At 46.7% G+C, this 22,865-nt stretch overlaps 1 protein-coding gene across 5 annotated transcripts in view; it reads right to left on the bottom strand.

The window, feature by feature from the left end:
* LRP1 (LDL receptor related protein 1) overlaps nucleotides 1-22,865 on the bottom strand; it is a 318,544-nt gene that overhangs the window by 33,429 nt on the left and 262,250 nt on the right. For all 5 annotated transcript variants that reach the window (XM_081851654.1, XM_081851656.1, XM_081851655.1 and 2 more), the window contains 17 exons: nucleotides 22,017-22,136; nucleotides 21,367-21,480; nucleotides 19,434-19,583; nucleotides 18,598-18,723; nucleotides 17,889-18,005; nucleotides 16,781-16,909; nucleotides 15,401-15,523; nucleotides 14,357-14,497; nucleotides 13,646-13,833; nucleotides 12,762-12,945; nucleotides 11,324-11,409; nucleotides 9,880-9,999; nucleotides 8,735-8,922; nucleotides 7,300-7,505; nucleotides 2,922-3,110; nucleotides 1,970-2,118; nucleotides 1,395-1,488 (listed from right to left, as the gene is read on the bottom strand). In XM_081851654.1, coding sequence (XP_081707780.1) covers nucleotides 1,395-1,488; nucleotides 1,970-2,118; nucleotides 2,922-3,110; nucleotides 7,300-7,505; nucleotides 8,735-8,922; nucleotides 9,880-9,999; nucleotides 11,324-11,409; nucleotides 12,762-12,945; nucleotides 13,646-13,833; nucleotides 14,357-14,497; nucleotides 15,401-15,523; nucleotides 16,781-16,909; nucleotides 17,889-18,005; nucleotides 18,598-18,723; nucleotides 19,434-19,583; nucleotides 21,367-21,480; nucleotides 22,017-22,136 — 2,424 coding nt within the window. The remainder of the gene's footprint in view (nucleotides 1-1,394; nucleotides 1,489-1,969; nucleotides 2,119-2,921; nucleotides 3,111-7,299; nucleotides 7,506-8,734; nucleotides 8,923-9,879; nucleotides 10,000-11,323; nucleotides 11,410-12,761; nucleotides 12,946-13,645; nucleotides 13,834-14,356; nucleotides 14,498-15,400; nucleotides 15,524-16,780; nucleotides 16,910-17,888; nucleotides 18,006-18,597; nucleotides 18,724-19,433; nucleotides 19,584-21,366; nucleotides 21,481-22,016; nucleotides 22,137-22,865) is intronic.

Raw genomic sequence — 22,865 nt, 5'->3', positions numbered from 1 at the left:
TTTGGCAAAATGGCTAAATCTAGCCCAGGGAATTCTCTCTCTTCCACCTAGTAGGGATTAAGCTTCATACTAGCCACAGGGAGCTGATACTTTTTGCACAGAGCAGCCTGGTTGAACTGGAATATATAGGTGGCATGTTCAACACAGAATAAGTTCAGAACCACTATGGCCTACGGCACATCTCTCATATGCCAGGACTGTCTGGTCAGTGCTGTGCAGCACCTAAGCAGGAGAACAATATACTTAGGAAGGCAAATATAATCAGATCATGTATGCAATTGAAGCAGGGGTGGGCTCCAACTCCCATCAACCCAAGCTAGCATAGCCAATGGCAAAGGATGATAGGTGCTGTGCCCCCCCCCATATGTCACAGAACTGTAGGGACCCAAAGGGTCATTTAGTTCAGCCCCATGCAATGCAGGAATCTTAACACGCAGAACCCCATCCAATCTGAAACCATACATTTTGGACCCCGCATAAGCTTTGCAAATGTGCTAGCAGTTTTATTGCTGCACCACTAGGGCTACAGGTTTCCCATCCCTGGTTTAAAACCCTGGGTGGAGATTTTAGGGAGCTTTTGAAGTCATGAGACATCCAATGGAATTTCAGGCAAACTGTCCCTAAAGGAAGTTTCCACGTACCAAAACAAACCTGGAAGGATGGAAGCTGCTGTGGATGTCTCAACCCCACCTCAAAGTGATGTAACAGGCTGCTGGAAGAAGAGTGGGGGCCATGGAAGACTCAGCATGGAAGGGGCCTGAACACTGCCCAGTGGACCCAAGCATGCCTGCTGCCTTTTCTACACTCCCCCAAGGGATTAGATAAGCAGACCCAGAAAACACCAGCCAGGCAATGGTAACCTCAGGGTTACCAAAGAAGCCCCCAGGGTCAAAATGCAAGACACAGGGTTGTATCCAACTGAGTTCTCCTCTAAGCAAGTCCAATGAAATCAATGGACCTAAGTTAGCCATGTTCCTTAATTTCAATGCATCTACTCTAAATATTTTTACTATTTGTATTTATTTCCTCTAGATTCCTCCTCAAGGTGGGATACATGGTTGCCCTTCCCCAATCTCAATCCCCAATTAACCCTGCAAGATAGGCTGGTCTGAGAGGCAGTGAGTGGCCCAAGTGAGTTTCATGGCCAAGTGGGGATTTGAACCCTGGTCCCACAGGTCCTAGTCCAAGACTTGAACCCCTACACCACACTGGCCAACACTGGCTTCAAACCACAAATTTACCCCTTGCAATGCTGTAAACCTGCTTTGTGGCCATTTTCCCTGCATGTCCCAATGTTCTGCCAGGACGATATTCAATCAGTCCTTGTGATTTTTATTTTTTAAAAACCAACATTTTCTCCAACCCATGGGGCTTTCTCCAAACTGTTCACTCACGGCAGTTATCCGGCTCATCAGAACGGTCCCCACAATCATCCTCTGTGTCGCATTTCCACCAGAAAGGGATGCACTTGTCGTTCTTGCAGACAAACTGTTGGTTAAGAAGAAAAAGTCGTGAAGCTGAGGCAAGACATCAGCAGTGGGGAGAAGAGCATCCCCTGTAGCCTCTCCCTGTTCCATCAGAGCAAACCCCAGCCCATCACATCTTCCATGCCACAGCTGTGAAACTGATCCAGGTGAGCGGCAGCAGTAGAGCCGCCCTCATTTTCCAACCACCCCTCATATATACTTTGGCTTACACAGGTCTCTCCAAAAGATAAACATGTAACCTCAGTATCTGGAGAACCGAGTGAGGCTGGTTTAAAAAAGAGCATCTCGCCTTACTCTGGATCAGATGGATTTAATGGCAAGCACCAGCCACAAGACCCAATTTGATGCTGCCCAACACAGGGAGTGGAGGGCTTTGATCTGGCCGGCAGACGTTGCTGCAGGATGGTGATAGTCCCTTGACAAAGCAACCAAATGGTGATGGGAGAGGGCACATCCCAATGTTTATGTGCTGCTCCAATTACCTGGCTTGCTGTGCAGTTGGAGATGCAGGTCTTGCCATCGGCACCCAGGTAGAAGTTGGTAGGGCAGGCACACCTGAAGCCACCTCCTGGAGACAGCAGGCACAGGTTGCTGCAACCACTGTTGTTGACTTTGCAGGGATGGTCCGGAACTGGACGGGTAAAAGAAAAGAGGCGCAGGTTACAGCAATAGAAGTTACTCATGCTCTGCTGTCAAGTGTGGAAATGGATGGAGGACCACTTTCTTGTGCACGTATCCTAAGTAAGTACCACCAGCAGCTCTCCACTTGAGGAGGGAGAAGGCACCCACTGCAGACCCAATCAGCTACTGCAGGGGGTCAAGACTCAATAACACTGCCATCTCTCATCCTCACCCTGCCACACCCTGCCCTCCAGCTGAGGAGCTAGTCAGATATAAGCACCATGCCTAGGCCCTCCCTCTCTCCTAGACTCAACAAGCTGAGTGTTGGGTTTGCCAGGGGCAGGCTCATTAAGGAGTGGGGTTCTCTTTCAACAAGGCATCATGTAGGATTGGTGGAGGGTTGCAAAGATCCATAACAGCATTTTGCTAGCAAATGTAACAGAGAGAGCTACCCCAGTAGCCCACTTTCTCCATGGTGTCAGGGCTTAAGCCCACAGTAAGACTTTGAACCTGTGCCCAAGCTGAAGGGGAGTACAGAGTAACTTTCCAGATCTCCAAAGAAGCCACCTAAGCAGCCTGCCCTCTTAAAAAACTTATCTGGTCAGACTTGCTCTCAGGCCTTAGCAATACAAAAAGCTCTGCCTGTGGCTTTTATTACCCCTAATTTGCCTCGCTTACACCATTTGGTCCTGGTAGATGATGAGCCTGGCACTCTGCTCTGAATGCATCTGTGCTGTGCCACATTGTGTGGTAACTGAACTCTGCTCCCTGCAAACAGTGACTTTCACACCGTGGATGGAGCATGTCACTCACCATCTGGCTGCCTGTAGGAGTGGAAGATGTGGATATCCATTGGCCTGTGCAGGGTGCTGATCAACACAGATTTGTTGGTGCCTGTGGTCTTGTGGGCCCGGTTGATGGATTTGGTCTCCCAGTCCGTCCAATAAATGTAATCCTCAAAGAGTGTCAGGGCAAAGATGTGGGGGATATCCTGGCTTAGGACTAGCGAAGAAGAAGAAGAAGAAGAAGAAGAAGAAGAAGGAGGAGGAGGAGGAGGAGAAGAAGAGACATTATTATTATTATTATTATTATTATTATTATTATTATTATTATTATTATTATTTTATAAATATTTTTTTAAAAGCAACAATCCAACAACATTCCAGGTTTTACACTCAATCAGTCAACCTAGGACTTCCCCTCCCTCCGTGGTTTCCCTAAAGTTTTGATTCGTGCTGTTCTCAGTCAAATCCTTGACTGAGAAGAAAGAGGCTCTCACTGGGTGGCAAGGATGCAGAACTCAAGTGGAAATCTGGAGTCCAGAGGACTACTAACCGAGGGTGTGCCTGGCTCTAGACCAGGAATGGGGAAACTGTGCCTTTCCAGATGTTGTCCGACTCCAACTCCCATCAGCTCCAGTGAGCCCAGCAACATTTGGGGCAACACATGCTCCCCATGCCTGTTCTAGGTCAAGGCCATGACACACATGTTAAACATGGCAAACGTGCAGTGTTTTTGTGGATAGGACTGGACTGAACTGACTCCTCCATTCATGGACAGTAAAAGTTTAGGGAGTTGGATTTCAGCCATTTCTGCTGGGATCTCAAGGATAGGGGCACAAACTCATGGCCACTTGTTGCTCCAAAGGTCATGGGAAATGAAGGCTGGTAGCCAGCAACTATGAAAGGTTGAGAGGAACGCTGCCTCACCTTTAACATCTGCCTCCCCCTACCATCCTCCTGAAATATGAAAGAGGGGAGGTAGTTTTGCCTCCCTCTTTCACCAAGGCTTCCCAAATAAATTGGAGATTAACTTTCAAGATTTCATCCCAACCACAGCTGGGAGCAACACCCACGTCCTCCTCCAAGGATGCACATCTGTTGCAGGGATCTCTCATTCAGCCATGCTCTATTTTGTACCTGGTGAGATGTGGTGGTAGAATGAAGTTCTTCCTTCAGATAGCACATTCATTGATAATTGTGTTTAAGAGCATGGAACCCTTGGTTCCAGTGGTGTAGCATGGAGGGCCACAGGGGCAATTGCTCTGGGAGCAAAATGGCTAGGGGTGCTGCCTCAATACAGCTGTGCGCTTCTGTCATTGGGCTTTGTGGAAAACAGCTCCTCTGTGTGAACTAGGAAGTGACCTCTCCAGACGACAGCTCTTCTTATCTCTGCGGCTGCAGTCTCCTGGGTGACGCAGGCACCGTTAGGCAGTTGAATGTGCATGCATCCACTTCCCTCCCTCCAGCCCCACTTCTGCATGGACTCGGGTGCTGGCAACTCATGCTACGCCACTGCTTGGTTCCACTTATTAATGTGTCAAAATTGCAAGCCAAAATGTTGGAGGGGAGTTGGGGATGTACATGTAAAAATGTAATTCTGGTGGGTCGATAAGCAGTAAAACACTTAACCACATTACTTAAAAAGAAAAAGAATCACCACTCACATATGACTGCATAGAACAAAACAAGAATGTGCTGATTAGACCAGTAACATTTTTTGAAGGAGCAATTGTTCCAGAGATTTTAATCTTAAACCTCTTATAGGTGAATTGGTGTAACAGATAATGCAACAGAGCTTCCACCTCACAACATATTCAGTGTGTGAAAATTAAATGGATTTTTTTCAATAATCACACCATCCAGGACTGCCTTGGACATGGTTAATGTGCTCCTCAGTGAGGATTTAGAAAGATCTGATAAATACACATCCTTGGTGGTGCAATACTTAAAAATAAAAATAGACAAAAGGGTGTCTTTATCCTCAGCAAGTCAAATGATATTGGAGCAGTGCCATGACCATATAATACCACGGAGCTGCTCTAAGATCATTTAACTTGGTCAGGTCAGTCTGGATAAAAACAGCTTTCTGTCTATTTTTAAACCACATCTTGCCTATGGCTGGCCTAATACCCAATAAGCAATACAAGAGAGTACCCAAACCTTATAATTAAACACTCATATAGCTTTTACACTGACTTCTGAGGGGAGTGGGGGTGAGGGAAGAGAAAGAGGAAACAATGACGGGTGCTGAGAGAATCGTCTATTGTTCAAAAGGACTCATCCATTAAAGATAATGTTCTAAAACATTCCACACCCTCCAAATGAGGACGGTATAGAGAATGACAGCAAGCACACAGGAAACCAAAAACAGACAATAAGAAGTAACTGGGATTAAAAGGGAACAGAACAATATATAGGTAATTTATATGCTGTTGCCAGAGGGCTAAAAGTTAGGAGTGGAACTACACCTCCCAAGGGGTTCCAAGCCTGTTTCATTTTGCTACTTCAGGGGCTGAGGGAAGGAAGCATTTGCAAGGCAGAATCGGTGAGCAGAAACAGGGTGCTTAACTTTGTTTATGCTTGCAATGCTCCTCCAATAACACCCCATCCCAACAACTTTAAATAACACTCTCCCACCCAAGCCAGTCTCCAAAACCAGAAAGTAAGATTAGCCAGGGAAGAAGAGCCAGCTACGTGACCCCTTGGCCATGGCAAGGTTAGAATTAGGGCCTTCTCAGATCATCCCTTTAGCAACTACACTGGAACTGTACAAGGGCTCAGGAGGAATGCCTTAGATGCATTCCCCAAATCTGGTCACTCAATTAACATTCTCCTCCCAGGGTCTTGTACCAAATCAGAGCACTGTCTTAGTATTGTCTATAGCAGAGCTGCCCAATATGGTGCCCCCCAGCTATCACTGGACTCCAACTCCCAGCAGCCCCGGGCAATATAGCCTTTGATTACGGATGATGGGAGCTGATGGATCAACAGCATCTGGAAGGGACCACCTTGGCTCCCTCGGGTCTATAGTATAGGCTCCATCCTGACGGCAGTTGCTCTAAATGGTTCCCATCAGGGCTCTTTCCTAGCCCTACCTGGAGATGCCAGGGATTGAATCTGGGATCTTTTGCATGCAAAGCTATGTGCTCGGCAACTGAGCTACTGCCTCTAGGTACCCAACCCATGGAAGTTATGGCCACTCGGCTCAACCAATGTGCATATGAACATAAGCTTCACAGGGAGGCCACTAGGGGGCGCATTGGAAGATGGCCGACAATACCATCTCTCCGACCCACACGGGGTAATTAAGAGGCTGTTATGGGAGTAGGCAGCCTCCCTTGTTGCCCCAAGGAAATGGGGAAAACTGCCCTTGCCTGCTGTGCCCATAAATCACCCCTAATTCGAAAGAAGGGGGTGAGGGCCCTAGGCAGAATGCCCCCGTGTGGACCTCGGCTCTCCTGGACGCTGTCTCTGATCGCGCACTAGTTGCAGCAATTTGGAATAATTAATTACAAAAGAAGCAAATGCATATATTTCAAGTGAAGAAGGGGAGTGAAGTCTGCTAATTTAAGTGACCTCTGCGAAAGAAGACGACGGGCTGGAGAAACAGAAATATTTTACGATGAAGATACACCAAAGGCGGGGTATGTTGGGAACGGGGCTGAATGGGGCGGGAAAACCTTTTTTACTTTCCTTCTATGTGATTTACAAGAACCCCTCCTCATTAGAACCGTCGGTTGAACTGACCCAAGCAGGATGATTAAGGTCTGTGTGGAGATAAACTTTAACCCAAAGTATGCTTTATGGAGACCGAGAAGCAATAAGAGCTTTTGGGAACGGGGCAGCAATTAATTCGGAGTCGCCAACTTGCCAAAGGATTTATAGCCGGGAGGAAGAATGGACTTGTTTTCAGACTGCATTCCTAGTGAATCTCCTCAGAGGTTTTGAGAAAGGAGGCAGATTGGTGAAGATTATTGACGCTAAGACTGTTTTGATGTATGGAAGTGATGTTATATGGAAAACGTCTGGATATGGCTACTGGATAAAAAAAAAAAATATCCACGCAGGATTACAAACTGTTCTAACCAGCTTGCGGAGACTATCAGAGGTCACAAAGAGAAAGAAAAAATATATGAAAATAACAAGAAGAGATGTGGAAAAATAATAAGAAAGGACTGGATAGTACTGTGAACATCATAAGGTTAGATTTGTGGACATTAAAACAGCAGTAAGAAGCAAGAAGTTGATTGGATCCCTTCGGAACTTGAAATATGGGTATCCCCAACAAAAATTTAAAATTCGGCTGTGTAATTTGGAATTTATGTAATTTGGTTTGATTTGAAGTGATTGGTCGGTTAATAAAAAATTATTCTCGAACATAAGCTTCACAGTTCCTTCAGCTCTCTTACCTATGTGCCGGTTAGAGCCATCCAGGCTGGCAAATTCAATGTAGTCCTCCCGGGCATCAGCCCAGTAGATGCGGCTGTTAACGTAGTCCAGGGTGAGGCCATTGGGCCAGGTGATCTTTGAGTCCACAATGACGCTCCGGTTTGTGCCATCCATGCCTATCTTGCCAATCAGGGAATGGTCACCCCAGTCTGTCCAGTACAAGTACCTAGGAAAGAGCAAACGGGAGTGAGTAACAAAAGAGCAAAAACATAGAGCAGCAGCTGTGGTCACTCCACACATTCTTTCATTCATTTAGCCCACTAGCAACAAGAGCTCTCCGAGTTACTTACAAAGCATATTAAAAATCACTACAACGAGGCAAAGACCCTGTTTCCATGTAACAATAAACCATAGCTAAAAATAAACTATAGTTTAATGCAAGCGAGCAGCATGTTCAGTGCTGAGATTGTGCTTTCTCTGCTCCTCCCTTTATGGAATCAGGAGGAGAGAAACCAGAGGCCAGTTTAGAATTATATGCAAACTAGAGCTCATGGTTTGTTTCTCTACAAACAAACCATGTGATTGGTTCAGAAAGAGACAAACTACAAATGCTGGTTCACACATAATGCTAGGCCAGCCTCTGGTTTGTTTCCTCTCATTTTTTAAAAGGGAACAGCAGGTTGGGTGCAATTTCAGCAGTGTACAGAGCAGGCTAATCATTCTTGTTAATTGAAAATGACTGAGGATCTTGGTGGACTACTTAATGATTCTTCTGCTTACCATCTTAGCAACTGTAATGTTGCTCTGCTAGATGCTGAATTATTTTCAATTGTATTTTTATTCCTTCTTTTACTTCTCATATATTGTATTTCATGGTATTACAATTTTAATTCCATATAATTCAACTTGAAATACAATGAAGTACAAGGTAAGAAATAAAAGAAGCAATAAAAAGTCAATTTAAAAATTGATGTAAGTATTTAATGTGACAGATGTGCTGGCTCCAATCTTGAACTACAGGCATGTTGTGGACTGCTGAATGAAGCTTGTGGATGACTGGTGGTCCACAGACCATCGTCTGGGAACCTCTGCATTAAACCATAGTTTATCTTTAACTCCAAGCTTCCTGCCACTTCTGATTTCTTCAGTGGCTAAATATTTCTTTCTTAAAAGGATGGGATTTCAGAAGAATTGGAAAGCACAATATATTAATTTGTTCCTTGGGAGTTCATGGACAAAGAGTGTTCATGATAATAATAATAATTTATTATTTATACCCCGCCCATCTGGCTAAGTTTCCCCAGCCACTCTGGGCGGCTTCCAATCCAGTGTTAAAACAATACAGCATTAAATATTAAAAGCTTCCCTAAACATGAGAGTAATAGATAAAGCTTAAGTGCTTCCTAAACTGCTTAAAACCTGGGCACTGCCCCAGACACCATCCAACAGACTTACCCATGCTGCACGTCCACAACCAGCGCCCGCGGTTCCCGTAGCCCTGTGTTCACCAGCACAGTCCGGTAGGCGCCGTTCAGCTTTGATACTTCAATGGTGTCCCTTCCCTTGTCACACCAGTACAGGTTTCCACCCACCCAGTCCACAGCCAGGCCGTCAGGGTTGCTCAGCCCCGTTCGGTGCAGAACCTGGAAATGCACAAGACCAAATAACAGCGTGAAAGAAGGAACACACTAAAGGAAGCTCTGGTCAAAGGAATGCCTTCCCTTTTGTGGACAGGCTGCTTTTAGACAAACTGGTTTCCTTTGGGTGGGTAGGGAAGGAGGGGAAAGGGTTAAGCACAAGAAAGCCCTGCATAGGTCTGTGATGTGGTGCAGCAAAGACTGCTTGAGTGCATGGGAGCTGATCCTGAGCCTACAGGGAGGGAAACACAGAAACACGGGAACCTGTCTCTACTGAGCCAGACCACTGGGTCACCCAGCCCTGTATTTTCTACACTGATGGGCAGTGGCTCTCCAGGGTTTCAAACAGGGAACAACCCTAGCTCTACCTGGAGACATCATGGAAAACAGGTGCTCTGCCACAGAGGCCTCATTTCTAGGCACAGGTCTGGACTTTCTAAGTTTGTGTTCGAGCAGTTTTTGTCCCGGTGCTTGCCTTGGGAAAACCCACATTTTACCACTGAAATGCTGCAAATGGCAACTGGGTTTTCCATGGATTGCCATTTGCTCCGATTCAGCAGTTTTCCTGGGGAAAAGTGTGGGGCCAACAAACCAACAAACTGCTCAAACCTGAACCTGGCAAGCCCAGACTTGTGCCTAGAAAGCATGGAGCAAAGTGCGGGTGAGCCCTGAGTTACGGTCCTTCCATAACACACAAAAATACACATCATAATAACAACCAGCCAACACACACACACACACACAGTTTAAAAGGCCGTATATTTAATTAGCCAAAGGCCTGGGAGAAGAGGAATGTTTTTGCCTGGTTTCTAAAGATATGCAACGAAAGTGCCAGGCAAGCCTCCCTGGGGAGAGCATCCCACAAGCAGGGAGCCACTGCAGAAAAGGCCTGTTTTCATGTTGCCACCCTCTGAAGGGTGGAGGGGCCTCAGATGATGGTCACAAATGACACTGGTGTCACACCTGTACGTTGCTGCCATTGATGTGCATGCGACGAATCATGCTGCCTTGTGTTGTGACGTCCGTCCAGTAGATCATTTGCTCCCGGTAGTCAAAGTCCAAAGCCACAGCGTTATTCAGCCCCTAAGCCCCCCGAGAGAGGAGACAGGCTTTAGTTCTTATGTCACAGGAACAACAGCACTGCAGCTAAGAGGGCTGAGTCCTTAGTCTGAGTCTCACCTCTATCATGAGCTCACTAGGTTGCTTTAGGCAAGCTGCTTTCTCTGTCAATTTGGCACATAATAATCCTTGTTGCAAGGATTACAACTAGATAATGCATGCGAAGCTCTTTGGACTCAGGAAAAGTGCTATAACAATCATAATAAATTATGATGACACTGTGTAGCCACATTGGCTTTTCCCCACCACCCAAAATGACAAATGAAGACACAGTTCACTCTTATACCTCCCCCACTGGCTTCCTTTTAGGGTGCAGGAACATGAGAAGGCTCAGCATTATCCACATTGACTTGCAATGGCTTTCTAGGGCTTCCAATAGAAGTGTCTCCCAGCCCTCCCTGAAGAAGTTGGAGATTGAATCTGAGACCTTCTGCATGTAAAGGATATGTTCTGCTACTGAGTTATAAAGCCCCTGGCAAAAGGTACATTTCTAAATGAGACCCTCCTCTGGGCATGCCCTTTGATTAGGAGGAGGCAATACTGTGTGCAAAGATGAAACAACCAGCACCCTCCGAGAACAGGTAACTCTGCTGCATCTCTGCACCGGGAAGTGAACCAGTTCTATGTGAGACAGCAATCAGCCCCAACTAGAACCTGGCTGGAAGGAGGCACAGCCAGAGCAGGGACTCATGCAGGGATGCAGCCGGCAGTGTGCTCTGTGGGTAAGCCTTGAGCTTACAGGGGCTTTTCATTAGATAGCAACTTCTTTCCTGTGGCAGTTGTCTCATGGCACAACCGCCTTGAGAGTGCCATGGGAAAGCTAAGCTGTCCACAAGCATAAGCTGCTCTCGAGCGAGTGGCTATTTCTAAATGAGGGGCTCCACAACGGAAACAATCATGAAGATGCTTTGCAATGAGGCACTTTCCTTTTTTCACAGGTATGGCACTCTGCCATGAAATAGTCTTTTCCCACCCAGGCTTTCCATACACCTGGTAGAGTGCCGGACAAAGCCACCACCATAAATGTCCAACTACCTATTGGAACACTCTTTCTTAAATGGGTCACATTATATATCAGATGGAAGGGGGCTGGGAAAGAAACATGGCCAGCAGGCACAAGGCAGGTAATTGGGAGCAGAACAGAAGTGGCAATCAACACAGTGGTCGTGTGTCGGGGGGGGGGGAGGGGGGGAATGCTGCTTGGATATTTTCTAAGCCACAATACAAGAAAATACTTTCCCCAAAAATCTGCTCGTACAGAACTTCCTCCTCCTACAAAGCTTGTTACCTGTTTTAACAGTGTATAGTTGGATCCATCCAGGCTAAGCTTCCTTAGGTAGTACCGATTAGCAAAGATCAGGAAGGGTTCCTCATCTGAGAAAGAAAGCGAGGGATTAGTGACAAGGAGGGCACACCCACCTCTAAGGAAGCCACATCTAATGTTGGTATGACTGCAATAAGGGCCATTTCACACAAATATACACACCACTGACTGACTTTTAAAGCTGCTGCTTCTCAACTTAAGTAGGGTGTCAGGTGCAAAAGAAGGCAGGGGCTCCTGCACTGTTATTTGTTGTGTAGAGGAGAACAACAGATGTGACTTCCATCTTCTACATAACTCAAAGTGCAGGAGCTCCCTGTCCTCTTTTGCACCTGCCACCCTATACTCAGGGCTGGCCCGCCTGTGATGCAAGGTGAGGCAACTACCTCAGGCGGCAGGATCCACAGAGGCAGCAGATCTCAATTTAGATCTTTATTCCCTTGCTTGTTGCTGATGTAGATCTTCACTCACTCCTTCTTCCCTGGCAGGGAGAAAGTGCCATTTTGTGTTTTGCCTCAGGTGCTAAAATGTCTTGGGCCAGCCCTGCCCATACGCAATACTCAGATTAATCCCACCAAACCCCAAAGCAGAGATGGATGACATTTTTTTGCTGCTGAGGGCCAAATGTGGCCATGGGCAGGTGGTTGCAGGCCAGACTTACTGGTGGGTGGGGCCAGGGCTGGCACCCCCCTTGCTCCCAAACTCATTCACCCATACCCTCACATTTGCACTCACACTTCTACACAGACAACACCCCCCCAAAGCACACACATGTAACCCCCTCTCTCTCACACACATGCACACACAATGCAACCTCACCACCAATGTGCTCTTGAAGCAGCCAAGATCACTGTTCCCATACTGCTATTAGCAGTTGCTTCAGAACTTCGATGCATGTGTGACAGAGATGGGGTGGATAGAGAGAGACGGAGGGACAGACAGATTTGGGGATAAAACCTCCATGCCTGAGCAATCCTGATGCAGCCAGGATCGGTGTGCCCCAGTTAGTAACAGCAGTATGGGGTCAGTAGTCTTTTACTGGAACCTCTGGGGAATGGATGATCTAATCGCCTATGCTCCAGCATTGCAGATGCACCCACTAACAGCAGCACAAGGAAAGTGATCTTTTGTGCATCAGTATCACCAGGGAGGGGGTGCTTTCCCTTCCCTTCTCAGCTGCCCCTCAGCAATCCCAATGCAGCCAAAACAACCACCCCCGTGTTACCTAGCACAGGAGATATGTGGTCAGGGCTCCTGGGATGCACAGAGAGAGGCGAAGACTCCCATATGGTCCATGGCCATCTGGCCTGTGCTGCAAAGTTTTCACTTGCCCTAACAAATGACAGAGCCCTTCTGCTTTCTGCTGATCTCTAAGAACATTCACAGCACTGAGGATCAGCTTCACCTGTGACAGCTTTGCAGCTTGTTTGGTCATCTGGCTTCAGTAGGTAGCCATCTGCGCACAAGCACTTGAAGCTACCGTGCGTGTTGATGCATATCTGGCTGCAGGGGTAGGTGGTTGTGCACTCGTCAATGTCAATGCAAGTCTTTCCATCATCCTTCAGCCGGAACCCGGGGCGACATCTGCACTGCAGGGGGCAGCAGAAAGTCATGACAGGTTTATAGGCAGTGACACCCACCTCTATTCAATGCGGGTTAAGAGGCATGCCTCCACCCATTCACACAGACATGGGAATTGCGCTCTGACGCCCTGTTCTCAGGCTGAACAGAATATAGTGCCCTTCCCTACAACAGACCTCTTTTTATAATACACATTTTGAGATAAAACCAAGGGAATGTCAGATTTATTTGCTTATTTGAAGTTAAGTTTCTAGTTTTCATGTTTATAGAAAATGCAACTTAGCCATGACTCCCTTTCTCCCTCCCCTGCCTTCCTCTTTGGGCAGACGCAACTGGCATAGAAGCAAAGTTTTTTGTTCAGGTGCCAAAAAATAAACCTGGGACCTTCTATACGACAAGCAAAGGGCTGTTCCCAAGTGAACTAAGCCCCACCCCTCCGGCAAAAAATGCATACAAACCAAACAGTTGACAATTTGCTGATGTTTAATAGCAACCCCTGTAAAACCTGCCACCTCCCCCCACCTGGTGGGAGGGCTGTCCCAGACACAGCATCACCTTGTAGCCTCACCGGCTTAAGGGGGGAAACTGCCACAACAATGGTGATGGCAAAGCTGCGCTCAGTGGCTCTCCAGAAAAAGCACACCACAACAGCCTTTGGCTCAACTAAGTACGACCACCAGCGAAGGAGAATGAACTACCAGGCCCAACCTTGTAGCCTATCTTGAGGTCTTCACATTCCTGGGAGCAGCCACTTAGCTTCTTGTTGAGACACTCATTGATGAAGCAGTTCAGCTCATCAGAACCGTCGCCACAGTCGTTTTGGTTGTCACAGAGCAGGTCGTTGGAGATGCACTGCCCATTACGGCACAGGAAAAAGGTGTCATTGCATTTGCTCTCTGGAATTAGACAGGACAGCCTTAGAAAGGAGATGCCAGGGATGGTCTCAAAGCAGTGAGATTTTCTCTTTCCACACCCACCTTTCCTGATGGACTAGTCATGATTCTCTCTACACAACCTAAAAGCTACCCCACCACATGTGAATGAACAGAAGCACTCTAAATGTGGCTGGTCTACTCCCTACCACAGTCCCACCTTGGGTACTGCTTTTCCACAGACACACTCAATGGGTTTCACACAGGAAAGCATGAGAAAACACACACACACACACACACACACACACACACACACACACACTGCATGTAATATTCATATGCAAAAATACAACTCAGAACAGTTTCATAATATTCATGATAAAATAACTGCAATATCAAAATATTACAATTAAGAATTCAAGTGTAGTCTGTAACACATCTCATGACCAATGGAAGGTGTGGGGAGGCTGCAATTAAATGCAAAATAAAGACAATAAACCGCAAGCAGTCAGGCCTCTCCCATCTCCCTACCCATCACAGAGCCTACCAGGACTAGAGCAGCGGGGATTCTTTGGGGCTTCATCGGACTGGTCATGGCAGTCAAACTCGCCGTCGCATTCCCAAAGCTTGTTGCTCAGGCAGCGGCCATTGGCACAGCGGAACTCGTTGGGGCCACATGTCTGGTACTCTGAGGGGAAAGAGGGAAGGTGGGGGAGATGGGAAAGTCAGGCTGTGCTAAAACATGAGCCTCTTCTTACTATGTAACAAGCTCCAATGATATGAGAGTCAACATGCATGTGAAGGCAAAGTAAATGGGGATGCATCCTGTCACTGGAGCCATCTTCAGGGGGCCCTGGGGCCCAGGCACCCACAGTCCAAAACAGTCTAATAAAAAAATTAGGAAATTGAAAAAAACAAAGAACCATAAAAAACCAATAAAATCCAAGCATGGAAATTATTCAGAAAAGCAACTACTAACCATGTGCCCACTCAGAAGAATCTGAGATCAAGTGATTGTCCATCAAGCTCAGAACTTATGTTAAACCTGGCTGGGTTTGCAGAGGCTCAGCAGAAGCTTTCCCAGCCTTGCTACTCATAGGAGTGCAGATTGGCGCACCATTACAAAGTCATCAGGGATAATAGAGGCTGAAACTGGGACACACTGTCAGCCCCCATGACCAAAGGACACAGTGGTGATGGGAGGGCAAAACACAGAAGGCTAGACAGTCTCTGAGAGCTGACAAATGAAAAACAACAACTGGAGACCTCAGAGAACCACTTTTTGAACCCCAGTCATTTACACGGTCCTCCCTTGCTCTCACTTCCAGCCAGCTGTGCTTGCCAGTCTGATTGGCTATGTAGCACTGGGACACCATTCATTTACTATGCGATCCCCCAACCGTATGGAATCACCCATGAGACTCCATGAAAAATAAATAAATTAACATGCGGGGAAACAGTGGCAACAAGCACACTATGTTTTTCCAGAAATATGCCCCTTACCCTGAAATATCTACTTTCAATCCAAAAACCCGAACTGGAGAATACTTGGAAGGTTTTGCCTACTCTCTTGTTCTAGGTCTGTACTCACCACAATCTGGGGCTTCATCAGAGCCATCCGCACAGTCTTGGTCATGATCACACACAAAATGTTTGGGGATGCACTGCCGGTTGGTGCACATGAACTCCCGTTCGTCACATGTGTTGTTGTACACTGAAATTAGACATCACAACATGTGTAGTCACATTCCCTTATTCTCTTTTGCAACCCTGCCCCTCTTATTAAATAACCATTTGGACATTTACTAGTTTTGTAGCATGTAAAATGTGCTCCTTCAAACTTTAAAGAGCATCACACATCATTTTTAACATTTATAACATCCCTGGACATTTAATGTTCCTAACAAACAGTTACAGTCCCTCTGGGGGTTGTAAAGAAATTCTGGCAGAGGGGAAGGGGAGAATGAGGCATGACCTCTCCCAGACCTCCTTGGGAAGAATTGGGGAGGCTATAGCACCCACAGACGTCGTTTGACTCCACGACTGCACCCTTAGAAAGCAGAATGAGGGGGGACACCGGGAGCAAATCCTCTGCCAAAGAATGGCTGCCATAACGAATGGAAAGATTCCTCCTTCAATTTGACTAATTGCGGAAAACTAAGAATCACTCACTGGACAAGACATGTAATGCAGGCTGTGACTTAATCAGCTGTTGTGTAAGAATTGAAATTTCTAAAGGCATTTAAATGGAATTTTAACGTCTTGAGGGAAAATCCCTGCAGCAGAATGGAGAAGGAGGAGGGCAGACGGTTTAATGTTACACTGAGATTTCTGCCTTTGCTTTTTTCTGCCCTCTCTCGATTAATGAGAAGAGGTAAGTGTTGGGAAGTGTGGGATTGTTTGGCTACTGACTGAATGCTTATTTGATTTGTGATTGCGATTGTCTCGGTACATCGTTCGGTGGTTGCTGGAGGATGAAATGCAGGAATTGTAATTTATGACTCTTCAGACTGATAAGAATGCAGTCTACTCTGTAACTATGGAAGGAACCCAGGCTACGAAGAAGTTGAGAGGAATGTGACGCAGCTTGGCACAGAGGCAGACATATCGAAATAGGTGATCTGGAATAGCACTGGACGCGATATGTTTGCGGGGAAGAGACAGACTGCCCGGGCAGGTGTTTCTGTGTTAAACCATCAACTATGGTTTACTGTGGCACGTGAACTGGGCCAGTGACTTGCCACTAGGGAGGATTTCATACCTACCACTGAATCCCTTTTCTCTCTCCTCCACGGTGTATTTAACACTAACCCATATTCCCACTCAGCACTGAGGAGAGTATACTGAAGAGGAAAAGGGAAAATGCAACACCACCCAAGCCAGTCTGAGGGAACTAGTGGAATAAGTCAGCAAGAAACCATCTGACATGTGATCATGATCAGAATCTGAGCACTGAGAAGAAGTGACTCACAGCAGCCAGCAGCCACACTCTCATCAGCTCCATCATTGCAGTCTTTGTCCCCATCGCACAGCCAGCGTTCTGGGACACACACGTAGCTGTTTGGGCACTGGAAGGAACCTGCAGCACAAGTGCTGTGACCTGGAGGAGCAGAAGCCACTGATCAAAAGGGATATGTAAAGAGACTGACGATTACTCAACAGAGTCAAAATAAGTACTCAGGTAGAAGGAGGTTGCTGCTGCTGCTCTCAACACTACAGGCAACTGGCACCTTTTGTGAGGGTTCTGTTCCGGGGGTCCACCTGTAAAGACGAAATCATGTAAAGCCAGGAACCCCCAGAACTGCCATCCCCCACAAGGTGGAGGGCTGCTTATTTGGCTCTGGAAAGCTCCTGGAGGAATGGAGCTCTGGGAAGGAGGCATGAGGACTCTAGGATGTTCCCAGAGCCCTTGTGCCTTCTTCCCAAAGCCTGATAGGCAAGGAAAACCTGCTGCGTGCATGGCTGGGTGGGAGGAAATAAATAAATGGAGAGCGGGGGTGGGGACCGAGGACCCAGTCCTTTCTTGCTCTGGCCTGCCAGAAAACCACCTGCCTTCCAGAGCTGGAGGGCTTTTCTTCATCAGGAACTGCTCCAGTCTGGAACAGGATGCTGGTATTCAAGCTCACACTGCTAACTTCCTCTCAGGTGACTCAATGGGGGCTTTTTTTGTTGGAGGTGGTCTCTGGAAATTATCCCACCCCCACCCTACCCCCAGGTCACATGACCTCAAAATTATTTATGCTTCCCACTGCAGTACTGAAGCTTGGTACATTTGTGCATGTTATCCCAAAGTATTTGTCCTATAATAACGCCTCCTTTGCATCACAGCCCTTCCTTCTTCTTCTTCTTCGCTGTGATCAGGGGTGCATATGCTGATATTTGGGAGGTGAGGAGGGGCCAGTGGATAGATGGCCTTGCTTTGTGGCAAAGACCTGGATACAATGACATTTTTTTTTAAAAGTCCTTCCATAATTCTATTATTAAGACCCAGAATGCTTTCCCATCTTCACTCCCTCTCTCCCTCCTGCTTTCCCATCTTCACTCCCTCTCTCCCTCCTAAAATGGAAGTGAAGGCTTACTGCAACGGTGGTCCTCGTCAGAGCCATCTCCACAATCATCCGCACCGTCACAGACCCACTGCTTGGAGATGCACCGGTGATTCTTGCATTCAAACATCACTGGAACACATAACTTATCTGGGGGGGAAAACAGGCAGTTCTGTAACCAAAACCTAAACCACCCTAAGGATTTGAAAAGAGTTCTAATTCCCAATCGCTTCTCCAGCATTTTTGCACAATAAATAATAATGCTATTTAAATATCTATTAAATATCTGCCGATCGAAAGGTCAGCGGTTCGAATCCCCGCGGCGGGATGCGCTCCCATTGCTCGGTCCCAGTGCCTGCCAACCTAGCAGTTCGAAAGCACCCCCGGGTGCAAGTAGATAAATAGGGACCGCTTACTAGCGGGAAGATAAACGGCGTTCCGTGTGCTGCACTGGCTCGCCAGATGCAGCTTGTCATGCTGGCCACGTGACCTGGAAGTGTCTGCGGACAGCGCTGGCTCCCGGCCTCTAGAGTGAGATGAGCAAGCAACCCTAGAGTCTGTCAAGACTGGCCCGTACGGGCAGGGGTACCTTTACCTTTAAATATCTATTAATCATTGGATCTTGCACTGAGCAAGGCATTTGGACTAGATCACTTCCACTATCCCTTCCAACTCTAAAATTCCTGGCTGCAGGAACCAATCCTATTGCTCACAGTCACAGTGCAGGTGCAACACTACTTACTGCAGTGTGTCTCATCCTCGCCATTTTCACAGTCGTTCTCTTTATCGCAGGTCCATGTCATGGGGATGCATCTCCCACTGCGGCAGGCGAAGTAGTTGGCTGGGCACTTGGACTTTCTCACAATACCTGGGGAAGGCGGGGAAGGAGGAGAGAGAATCAATCAATCAATCAATCAATCAATCAATCAGGGAGTGATGGAACTCACCTAGAGATATATCCCCACCACCACCATTTTAAGGGATTTAATTTTAAAGCAAGAAATTACAAAACAGGCAGTAACCAGTGATTCTTGTACATTTCACCTTACAAGCAGGAGAGTCAACAACGGTAAATATTGCAGTTCCACAGCCGTTCCATGGTTTATTTTTATTTTCCTCCTTCTCCCACCCGTTAATAGTGTGATAGCTCAGTCAGTAGAGCTATGAAACTCTTAATCTCAGGTTTTTGGGTTGGAGCCCCATGTTGGGAAAAAGATTCCTTCAATGCAGGGGGTTGGACTACATGATCCTCATGGTCCCTTCCAACTCTACAATTCTGTGATTTGATGAAAACAAATACTGAGCTGATATGGAAGAAGGTAGTCCTCCTTTTCTTCTTGAAATGGCGGGTGAGGAACATCACACTGTTTGGAAGGTACTGCTCAGTTTGGATTTCCCCATTTTATCTGGCTTCCCTGAAAGGAAGGTGTATAAAGGCCAGAAGATGCCAACCAGAGGAGGATCTCTCCTTCAGCTTAAAAGCAAGGCTTCCATCTCTCTCCAAGTCGAAGTGCCCCTCTGTCCCCCCAAGGCCCAACGCCTGCCAGTCCAAGGGCTAGTCTCAGACATTCAGCTCACCTGGGCAGTTCTGCTCATCTGAGTAGTCTCCACAGTCATTGCTGCCATCACACAACCAGGATGGAACATAGCACATGGATGTGTGCTCACACTTCTGAAAAGCGGTACTTTTTACTCCCAGTTTGAAAAAGCTGCTGCAGTCCGTGTTGGCTATTAAGAGACGAAACAAATCGTGCAGTCATGTAAACTGTGTGTGAATCATGATAGAATGGCACTTATTTTGTGTAAACCATTCCAACAGCAGGTGTGCCAAATTTTAGGGCTGCAAAACAGTGTTTCCCAGATTTTTGATAGTTGGGGCTGCAGTCTTTAATTTTTTTGACATACTCTACTCAAAAAGATGTACACATGCACATGCATATTTTTTCTCACTCAACTGCCAGAACAACGAAAAGAGGAGTGGCTGGCCCAGTGAATACTGCCTCCCAGTATACCGCCTCTCCTTTAACCCTATCAGACAAAGATCAGGGATAGGACCAGATAGTAACAGTAATGCTTCTAGGATTCCTCTGTGCCTGACACCTCCAGTACAGGCTGTGGCAGGGAACATTCCCTTTCCTCTGGATGATGTTGCCACTCATGCTTTAGTGGGGGTGGGAGTGGGGAATCAATACTGCATGGGAACTTCCCAATCCAAAAGGCCAGTGTTCTTCAACTTTGGGTCCCCAGATGTTGGACTACAATTTTCATCATCCCTGACCATTGGCCAAGTTGTCTCAGGATTATGAGAGTTGCAGTCCAACAACATCTGGGAAGCCAAAGTTTCAATAAATAGATACACATACATATATTAAAATTGTATTTTACACCCCCACATAATTGTAGTAAAATCTCTAAGTGGTTTACAAAAAATTATCAACAAATCCAGTCTAAATTAATTTAAAACATTTATAAATAATTAAAATTATCAGTAACAAAGATTAAAAACATGCCAACATCTATGTGTGCCCAAAGGGGAAGGTGCTTGCCTCGTGTCAATAGGCAGGAAGTTCCAAAGCACAGGTTCTGCCACATTAAAAGTTTGCTTTCTCATAACTGGGGAATGAGTATGGCATTTGCAACAGTGGGCATGTGTGGGATAAGATGATCCTGCAAGGTTGAATAATGCTACAACAGGTGATGGAGTGGTCAGTGTATTCAATGTGGTCCAGTGGCTTAGGTTTTCAACCTACAATTCAGTCTTCCTTGTGGCACACTAGTCTACCCTGCTGATTACTTTGGGAACCTCTGGTGGAAATTTTGGGATGTTCTAAGTTTCATACGCAACTCCAGAGTCCCTGCTGCAGGGATGGGGAATCTGTGGCCCTCCAGATGTTGCTGAACTACAACTCTGATCCTCCCTGACTGCAGGCCATGCAAGCTAGGGCTGATGGAAGTGAAGAGTGCAATGATGTCTGGAGAGCCACAGCTTCTGCACCCCGACCCTAATGGCAATGCAGATGCATACTGCCTGGCTCTTTTCCTCTTGCATGTTTCTTTTCATCTGGCAGGGATGTTGCAGCAGGATGATTCCTGCACTGAGCAGGAGACAGGATTAGATCACCTCTAAGTTCCTTTGAACTATAACATTCTATGATTCTATGGCTGCTCTTTTCTAACAGAGCTGCATGATTTCTTCCTCCCAATCTGCATCTTCACCTGCTTTGCACACACACACAGATATACAGTTCTTCACCCAACTTCTTTCAAGACTGCCACAAAGCAATCAGCTAAATGCCTGCCATGGATGAGCTGCCAAGAGCAGACATGTCAGCTGATGTTCAATGGGGAAGGGGCTGGGAAGCGACAGGGACTCTCTTTCTTGAGGGAAGAGCAGAATGGATTGGCCCTGGCCAACTGGAAAAGAGCTGATATGCGAGAGAGAAGTGTGGGGTGGGGGGAACCTGTAGAAAAGTGTGTGCCACAGCATTTCACATGCCCGCGTAACACTCACAGCAGTTCATCTCGTCTGAAGCATCCTCACAGTCTATTTGATGGTTGCAGTGGCTTGAGTTACTGATGCAAGTCCCGTCCCGGCAACGAAACTCTGTAGCAGCACAGCTAGTCTCTGAAATGAATGGGTAGCATGTTATCATCGCCATCATCACATCCATTTTGTATGCCAATCTGGTGCCAATGAGATCAGACCAGCATACATGGCCCCACAACAACCCTGTGAGGGAGGCTAGGCTGACAGACTTGATGGACCCAGGTGGCCGAATGTGGCTTTCTAACTCTCGTCTAAATCCAACACTCTACCCACCAATATGCTGGCAACAGGATTAGGTACTTTAGAGAGCTGAATAATGTCCTCTGAGGACAGGGCTTAGCTTGTCAACCTAAACCACTGTTTCCCTGTGCATGAATCAGGATGAAGACAACCAACAAGGGATGAGCACTCTCCGTGGTTAAGTCTTATGTCTGCTGGATGCTCTGCATCAAGCATTAAATATTAGGTAACACAATGTAACAGGGAAGCCAAACTGCAGCTCCGTAAGGCTAGTGCAAACAAATGCTTAGTAGAGCAGGGGAACACAATGAAACCTTTTCCTTGCCCCTTAACCTTGACAGCTAGCAGGGGTAGCCCTCCTGAACAGCACTTACTGTTGCAAGGCACTTCATCTGAGTTGTCCCCGCAGTCGTCCCTCCCATTGCACCAGTCTCTGCTGTGCACACAACGCTTGTTGGTGCAGTGCAGGTAGCCCTTCTTACATTTGCGGTTGTCTGCAACATAAAACGTATGAGTGAGTGAGTGAGTGAGTGAGTGAGTGAGTGAGTGAGTGAGTATGTGTGCAAAAGGACCACACACAGGGAGAATAAATGAATGGATGAATGGATGGATGCATGGAATTCAACCTAGCAGAGTCCCACTGAGAAGGCTTATGTAGATTTCAGCCACATTAAAGTTTCTTAAAGCAGAATCTAAACATGTCCCTGCACCAAGTGTTTTCTGCCCAATGGAAATATCTGGGTGTAGAGTGGCAAAGAGGGCCCTTCTCCCACCTGCTCAGCACAATGTGGGCTGTGGCAAAGAGAAGTAGATTATAAGGCAGGACTTATTGTATTCTTCATCTGCTGGAACTCACAATTCATTTAGGTCCAGCGGTAGAAGTCTTCACCTGAACACCAACTGCTGGAGGGAGGGCTATTACCTGCTCAAGCCCTGTCTGTGAGCTTCCCAATGTGGCCAATGTGCTGGCCAATGTGGAAAGCACAGGCATTTGGTTTGATCCAGCAGAGCTTTAGCGGCCCCATTCTCACAACACAGGGGTGATAATGAATATGTCCCTCTAAGATGCTACTTTGCAAATAGAGACCACTAATGCTATAAAAAAGAGTAAAAACCATTTGTGTGGGAAATTTTACTTGACTGACATATCTATCAGTCAGAGAGAGAGAGAGAGAGCTTTGCATTACTCTCTGTAAACTACAGAGAGTAGTAGTTCTTCTTTA

The sequence above is a fragment of the Podarcis erhardii genome (genome assembly GCF_964252035.2).
Source record: "Podarcis erhardii genome assembly, chromosome: 2".
Lineage (NCBI taxonomy): Eukaryota > Metazoa > Chordata > Lepidosauria > Squamata > Lacertidae > Podarcis > Podarcis erhardii.
Note: the sequence above shows the minus strand (reverse complement) of the source record. Positions and strands in the feature narration are given on the sequence as shown.